The sequence below is a fragment of the Helianthus annuus genome, chromosome 13, assembly GCF_002127325.2.
Source record: "Helianthus annuus cultivar XRQ/B chromosome 13, HanXRQr2.0-SUNRISE, whole genome shotgun sequence".
NCBI classification, from domain to species: Eukaryota; Viridiplantae; Streptophyta; class Magnoliopsida; order Asterales; family Asteraceae; genus Helianthus; species Helianthus annuus.
In genome coordinates, this window is record NC_035445.2 from 89,908,411 (window position 1) to 89,916,485 (window position 8,075).

Genomic DNA, 8,075 nt, shown 5'->3' on the forward strand with positions numbered 1-8,075 from the left:
TTTGGCTTTGAAATTGTTAACATTGAGGTTTATGATCTATAATTATGCGTATACAAAGATGATATATGAATAATAGATTCATAGCAAATTTTTTCGTTTACAAAAAGAGTCCCAATTTTACTATCCGCTTTGGGCCTAGAAAAAATTAAAAAAATTTGAGCCGGCCTTGATTGTAACCAAGTCAAAGATTGAAATGGAAGCACTATCGCATAGGTTAAACAAATAAAATTATGATTCTGTTTGATTTAGTGACTCCCTATAAGGGTGATATTGATAGTGCTTTCAACAACGCCTTTTGAGCCACGCCTGCATTAGGCCATGTGTAGTCATAAAGCCCTTTTGTGGGCGTTATGCGACACGTGTCGTGCCACGTCACACAGGGGCTTTATGAGGCGTTATGTCACTAGAGCCCGTAGTCATAAAGCCCCTACCTTATCATAACCAAAGTGTAAAATGCAGGGACCAAAGTGTTTTAATGCAGGGACCAAAGTGTAAAATGCAGGGACCAAAGTGGAAAATGCAGAACAATTCTCCTCCATCTCGCGCCGCTATAAATATCACGCCTTTTGTTTTTTTTTTTTGAGCATAGCGCCCAGGGGGTGGTGTGGGCGGCGCTATGTTGGCGCTATGGCCCAACTTCGCGCCCCACTACGTTCAACCTTAAGATAATTGAAATCCTAGACAAAATATAAAAACTTATAAGCTCAAACTCCTACGGTCCGGGCCGGTTTTTTCGATCGGTTTCTAATATAAACCATAAACCAAACTGTTAAGTACGGTTTAAAAGTTTCTAAACCAACCAACCAAATTTAAAAAAAAAAAAAAAAAAAACATGAAACCAAACTGATGACTGGTTTGGACGGTTTCGAACAGAACCATGGCCACCCCTGTTGAAAATACATAATCAGGAAATACTATCATAAAACTCTTTGTTAGAATTCATGAATGAATGTTGGTGTTCTCTTTAACTGGCAGGTTTGTTTCTTTCATCCATTTTTCATAATGGTCCATTCTCTGGCTTTTACTTAAACGGTTAAACCCTGAACCGAGATGAGTTGTTTTGACTCAAACCAATATTGACCCGAATCCGCTCTGACTCATCACTCAACCCGCAAGTTTTGCTGACCCTAAAAAAAAGATTAACCGCAAAGTATCCTACTCCTAGATACTCCATTTTGCCCATAATAGGACTTGAACCTTCACCTTAACAAAGCGTCTTTGTACCATCATTACGCTACAAAAGCAAGTTGTAACAGTTGGACAGTCCACACACAAACCGAATATAACCTAACCGGCTCAGTTTCTCATATCATTAACCCAAATTGAGAAGTATGATATGCCCACAAAATGTCAACAAGAGTTTACAAAAAAAAAAAAAAAAAATCAAAATTTCTAAATAATCAAACCCAAAAAAGCAAGAAGCTTTTCCAGCTTCATTTGCTCACAATTTGCAAGACAATGAATCTTGCACCTACAATTTCTTTCTAACAAGATTTTACAAGATCAAGCATACCCGTCTTGATCCGTAACATTCATATAAAAAAATGGTGTATACTCCTTTAAGATTTATGCCCACGTTGACATAAATAAAGGATCCTTGAGCTTCGGTGACTTTTGTAGCCGGTAGATGCCCAAACGCACTAAAAAATAACGAAAAATCCAGAAATAATCTTCAGTTCTTTTGCTTCCAACAGCAAAAGAAACAATTTAAATGCGCAAAGAAACCTGCAAATATAGGAAAGGAGGAAATTCAGGTTAAATTCCTTAAGAAACAATATATATATATATATATATATATATATATATATATATATATATATATATATATATATATATATATATATATATGAGTTAATTACTGTTTTCGTCCCTGAGGTTTGTCAAAAATAACGGTTTCAGTCCATTAGTTTAAAAATTGCGATTTCAGTCCATTAGTTTCATTTTCGTAACCATTTCAGTCCACTAACTTAACTCCATCCATTTATTTTGTTAACTTTGAGTTAACTAACTAATTCAGGGACGGTTTGCGTCAGTTTTAGAAACACAGGGACTTAAGTGTAAACTCTAAAACATTAAAACAAAAAAAAATAGTAAATTCCAAAAAATCAAAAAAATTCCAAAAAACCAAACAAATTCTAAAAAATTCTAAAAAATAATAAAAATTCTAAAAAATCATAAAAATTCTAAAAAATTCTAAAAAATCCAAAAAATCCGTTTCGGCGCAAACTGTTTCGAACCCGAACCGTTTCGAGCTGAACCGTCCGTACCGTTTCGAGCCGAACCCTTTCGACCCGTACCGTTTCGAAGCCGAACCGTTTCGAGCTGAACCGTTTCGAACCGAACCGTCTCGACCCGTACCGTTTCGAAGCCGAACCGTTTCAAGCCGTACCGTTTCGAACCGAACCGTGCCGTTTCGAACCGAACCGTTTCGAACCGAACCGTGCCGTATCGAACCGAACCGTTTCGAGTTGAACCGTATCGAACCGTACCGTTTCGACCCGAACCGTTTCGAAGCCGTACCGTTTCGAAGCCGAACCGTTTCGGTTCGATACGGCACGGTTCGCGTCGAAACGGTACAGCTTTAAACGGTTCGGTTCGATACGGCACGGTTCGGTTCGAAACGGTTCAGCTCGAAATGGTTCGGTTCGAAACGGTACGGCTTGAAACGGTTCGGCTTCGAAACGGTACGGGTCGAAACGGTTCAGCTCGAAATGGTTCGGCTTCGAAACGGTACGGGTCGAAACGGTTCGGGTCGAAACGGTTCGCGTCGAAACGGTTCCGGTCGAAACGGTACGGACGGTTCAGCTTGAAACGGTTCGGGTCGAAACGGTTCGCGTCGAAACGGTTCGCGTCGAAACGGTTAAGCTCGAAACGGTTTGGCCGAAACGGATTTTTTGGATTTTTTAGAATTTTTTAGAATTTTTATTATTTTTTAGAATTTTTTGGAATTTGTTTGGTTTTTTTTGAATTTTTTTGATTTTTTGGAATTTACTATTTTTTTTGTTTTAATGTTTTAGAGTTTACACTTAAGTCCCTGTGTTTTTAAAACTGACGCAAACCATCCCTGAATTAGTTAGTTAACTCAAAGTTAACAAAATAAATGGATGGAGTTAAGTTAGTGGACTGAAATGGTTACGAAAATGAAACTAATGGACTGAAATCGCAATTTTTAAACTAATGGACTGAAACCGTTATTTTTGACAAACCTCAGGGACGAAAACAGTAATTAACTCTATATATATATATATAGAGAGAGAGAGAGAGAGAGAAAGTGTATTGTACAACATCCCTTAACGTACGATGCGTACGCGATTTAGTGTCCGATTTTGTGAGTCCGAGTTTATCACCATGCGTTTTGGAGATATAACATGCGAACAAACAACCATTTTGAGAGTCCCTTAACATGCGATTAGTGTCCGAGATGCGATTTTGGATATAACATGCGAACAACCATTTTTGTGAGTCCCATGCGACTTTATGAACATGTCCGGGTTTGTGAAGTCCGGGTTTGATAGACAGAAGACCTAACGGCTGGGGTCATCGCGTACATTTTGTAGGATAAGGGGTATTGTACAATAACCGGCTCTATATATATATTGCTCTGTTAAAAATTTATATATAAAATGACCCCTAACACTATGTTCCCGAGCTCATTTAACAGGTGGAGGGAAAGGAAAATTCTCTCCTAATCTCTCCAATTTGAGAGTTGGGAGGATAAATATATGGTCATATTTTCTTCCATTCTCTCTCCCCCCCCCCCCCCCCCCCCCTTTTCTTAAAGTCACCAATATAAACTATGCTTCTAAATATATAATCAGTTCTCATAATATTACCATTATTTTTTTCAGATGATCAAAGAAGCATCAGAAATTCTCCATCAAAGAATGTAGCTTCGAAACCCGCCGCTTAAACAGCGGTTCTAACCGAAACAACGGGACACCAGTCGGCCTCCGTTTAGTATCAAACATCTCATTCCATGCCTGAACTATTTCATCAATTTTGAAATTAAGACCTGCAAATCACAAAAGTTATAAAAAATATATATATATAAATTTCTCAAAAAAGTTTCATATAGTCTACTCGTTAGGGGTGTAAACAAGCCCAGAGGCTCGAGAGCTACTCGTGATCGGCTCGGTTAAAAGTAAAAACAAGCCGAGCCTGAAATAGAGCTCGTTTTGTTATCGAGCCTGAAATACAAAGCTTGTTTAGGCTCGCGAGCTTGAACGAGCCCATACAAAATTTTAATTTTTTTATATATAATATATTAATAATTAATAATGATGATAACATTGATAAGCCGAGCTCGAGCTGAGCTTTGGCTCGTTTAAGAGATGTTGAAGTGAGCTCGAGCCGAACTTTTAGCTCGTTTAAGGTTGTTCTCAAAATAGTTCGAGCCGAGTCGAGCCAAGCTCGAGCTTTGGGTTTTACTCGCGAGCCGAGCTCGAGCTCAAAGAAGTAGGCTCGAACCGAGCCGAGCTCGAGCTCGAGCTTCATAAAACCTAACGAGCCGAGCTCGAGCCTGGTCGAGCTCGGGCTCGGCCCGGCTCGTTTACACCCCTACTACACGTTCTTTCAACGGGAATGTCTTAAACACTTACCTTCCAACGCGGTTCCATTCGAGCAATGATTCTTTATAATCACAGTCATATCGGTTTGCGATGCACCCGCAAGTTCAAACTTCTCAATCGAAACTTCCAAACATTCTTCCCAAGAGAACAAACCTAACTTAAATTCCGTTACGGATCGCTCATACAACAACGTACCCCATAGAATATATATCTGCGACCGAATATTAACCGCTTCTTCTGCTGCTTCGTCGCTAGATGCATCTTTAATAATCCCTTCCAAACCCGCGTTAATCAGTTCAACTTTATGTTTATCGTATAAACTTAACCCGTTTAATCTCCGTTCTTCGAGTTCTTCCCAAATCTGCATACCCTTTTCCATATTATCCTCCGCTTTGTTATACAGCTCGAGTATTTGTATAGACGGAGTTTCAAGATCCGCTTTGGTCCGAACGGTGTAATGCCACGTCAGCTTGGCTTGTTCGAACTGCTGCTGCCCGAGCGCCAGGTGGCCTTCGTAGAAATCGGGTTTGATCTTTATCGACTCTTCGTATCGTTTTCCTGCTTTTATATACTCCTTTATCGCCCATTCGTATGCGACTTTCACCTTTTTTTCAACCGAATCGCGAACTTCATCTTCCGCAACGCTTACCAGTTTTCTCGCTTTGTTCATATGCACATTTCCCCAATTGAAAAACGCTAAAGCGGACGTTTCTTTAAACTTTTCACCGGCGATATTGAACAGATTTTGAGCGTTTTCGTTTAAGACATCGTCTTCCATCGCTTCGGAATACAATTCCATTCCGATCTCGTGAAGATCCAAATACGGATTCGTATCTAAACCCACATGGTTCTTAAACAGCCTTGTGAATTGAACGATCCATTCTTCGACTCCCTCTGGTTTTTCCGAACTAACATTCTCGGAAACGCTAGATTGTACGGGTTCGGAGTTAGGAAGTCGTTGACCGGTCAACGTCAACCCTTCGTATAACGGTTCTTTATCTGGACTAACTTCTGTTAGATAAAGCCTAAAAGAGCCTTGAGGATCACTCGACTTTTCGGCTAATCTTAACTCATCGGTAGTTAAAACCGTGATCAAATCGCCTTCTGGATCTTTATACTTTATAAGAACACCGTTTAGGCCCGGAAACCGGTCCCGAATTATCTCCCGAACCAAACCGATGCTACAATTAACCGGCAGCTCGGCCCACCTTATATCGTCTCCGAGAACCATCTTCACGGTTTTCGTCACCAGTTTTTCGTCTTTAATGCTTGTTTTATCTACCCGAACCACCTTCTCGTCGTCGTTCTCCTTTTTCACTTCCGCTTTCGATATTTTCGCTTTTTCATCAACGTATTCAACTACGCGAATATCTTCACCTTTTGACCCGTTCGCCCCACTCGCCTTCTCATCGTCTTTCTTCTTTTTCGCTTTCTCTTTCGATGCTTTCGATTTATCTTCGACACTTTCAACAACACCAACATCTTTGTTCGACCCGTCCCCACCCAACGCCTTCTTAACCAAACTCTCGATCTCCAACGCAGCCACATTGTTCGGCTCCATGTTCAACACGGTCGTAACATCACTCAAAGCCGAATCAAACTTATTTAGCACGGAATAACACTTCCCTCGGTTAACCAACGCCGGACTGTATTTCGGAGCAACTTCAAGAGCTTTGTTACACTCCTCAATAGCTCTAGGGTACTCCTTAAGTCCCAACTGCATATAACAAACCGCCATTTTGCTACGTAAATACGCGACGTCTATGTGATTTTTTGGTAACAGTTTGACTCCTTTTTCATACTTTAGCATTGCACCTTCATTGTCATGCTTTTGAAATAGTTTGTTGCCTTCTTCCTTTAGTTCTTGAGCCATTTGAATGAACACGGCGGTGTCTTCGTCGATAAGCTTTGAAGCTCTTTCGGATGATGCTGTTTTGTTCTGTTTGGTTGGTTTTTCAACTCCAGATTGTGACTTCTTCTTTCCAGTTGGTTTCCCCATTTCTGTTACAATACACATAAACCCTTTATTTAACTAAAATAATAATAATAATAAAATGTATAAATGATTAACCCCCTAACCTTAATTAACTCAAGTCAATTCAATTCAATTCAATCCAAACAATTTTCAAAACCATTTCTGAAACACATTAAAAAAAAAAAAAAAACCCTTTAACCAAAAAAAAAAATAGCACATAAACAATAATCTTAATTAACTCAACTAAATTAATTCAATTTAATCCAAAGAGTTATCAAAGATTAAACAGAAATACTTTTTTCCAGTAAGTTTCCTCATTTCTGCCCCAAAACACATAAACCCTTTAACCCAAAAAAAATAACAATAATAATAATAATAATAATAATAATAAATAATTAATAATAATAATAATAATGATAATAATAATAAAAAAAAAAAACCAACATAAACCCTTAAGCTTACTTAATTCAATTCAGTTCTATTCAATCCAAACAGTATTCACATAAACCCTAACCTTAATTAAATCAACTTAATTCAATCCAAACAATTTTCAAGACCATTTCTGTTACAAAACACATAAACCAAAAAAAAAAACATAAGCCCTAACAGATTTAAATTCACAATTCAATCCAAACAATTTCTAAAACCATTTCTAATTCCAAAACACAAAAAAAAAAAAAAAACACACACACACACAGACACATACCCCTAACCTTAATTAACTCAATTTTTCGATTAAATTCAATCCAAGTAGTTTGAATAAAATTAAAGAGAAATAACATGAATTGCAGGATGAAAGGAAAGAAAAGAAAAACGAACCCTAATTGAATTGGGGAAGAATGATGGATGAAACAGGGGATTTTGGCGGAAAAATTTGTTTTTTTTTTTTTTTTTATGATTAGGAGTGTGTGTGTTTGTGTAATGGGATTTAAAATTAAAAGCATCCACTAATGGAGGATAATGACAGCGATGAAATGATGATTGAAACGTCATCAGGCACACTGGTTCGAGCTGTGTGAAGGACCCACTCTTGGGCTCATGGAGCGTAGAACATGGACCAACCGGCAACCACAAATTGAACAATTATTAAAATATAATATATGTAAGTTTGGTTGATAGCACCCACAAACTAATTAAACACTATAAGTTAATTGGTTTTTTTTTTTCTTCTGGTGTGGCACTTATGTGGTGATGTGGTGTCTGACGTGAAATTTTTTTGATGACGTGTCATCTGACTTTGCTTTTTTATGATGTGGCAGCTAACGTGTCATACCCTCAAAATCCACATGCGGGGTTTACCGCGATGCGTGCGACTGACCAGCAACAAGCCACTAATCATGTTGAACCAATTATTAACATCATCACGATCAACACGATTAGTGATTAAGACTTAAATGTCCAAAACATAATTTAAATCAAGAGCGGAAGCTAAACGTAAAATCCAGACATAAGTTAAAAACCAGAACGTTTAATAAAATTTAAAGCCAATAGTTTAATGTCGGCCACAACACTCCAAATGTTGCAAGCTATCA

At 38.3% G+C, this 8,075-nt stretch overlaps 1 protein-coding gene across 2 annotated transcripts; it reads right to left on the bottom strand.

The window, feature by feature from the left end:
* Positions 1-1,312: 1,312 nt before the first annotated feature.
* On the bottom strand, positions 1,313-7,503 carry LOC110898565 (protein PHOX1). Of its 2 annotated transcripts, XM_035982052.1 has the most exons (5): positions 7,363-7,503; positions 5,962-6,569; positions 4,599-5,907; positions 3,834-4,012; positions 1,313-1,725 (listed from the first exon to the last, which is right to left on the bottom strand). In XM_035982052.1, exons 2-4 carry the CDS (start codon positions 6,565-6,567, stop codon positions 3,864-3,866), a joined length of 2,064 nt encoding a protein of 687 aa, XP_035837945.1. In that variant the 5' UTR covers positions 6,568-6,569; positions 7,363-7,503; the 3' UTR covers positions 1,313-1,725; positions 3,834-3,863. The 2 variants fall into 2 exon arrangements, with proteins under 2 accessions (XP_035837945.1, XP_022001048.1); XM_022145356.2 differs by having other exon boundaries at positions 4,599-6,569.
* Positions 7,504-8,075: the final 572 nt, after the last annotated feature.

Coding starts and splice junctions, on each gene's coding strand:
- LOC110898565 (XM_022145356.2), bottom strand. CDS start 6,567: ATGGGGAAACCAACTGGAAAGAAGAAGTCACAATCTGGAGTTGAAAAA. Junction 4,013..4,598: donor GAATGGAACCGCGTTGGAAG/GTAAGTGTTTAA, acceptor TGTGATTTGCAG/GTCTTAATTTCAAAATTGAT.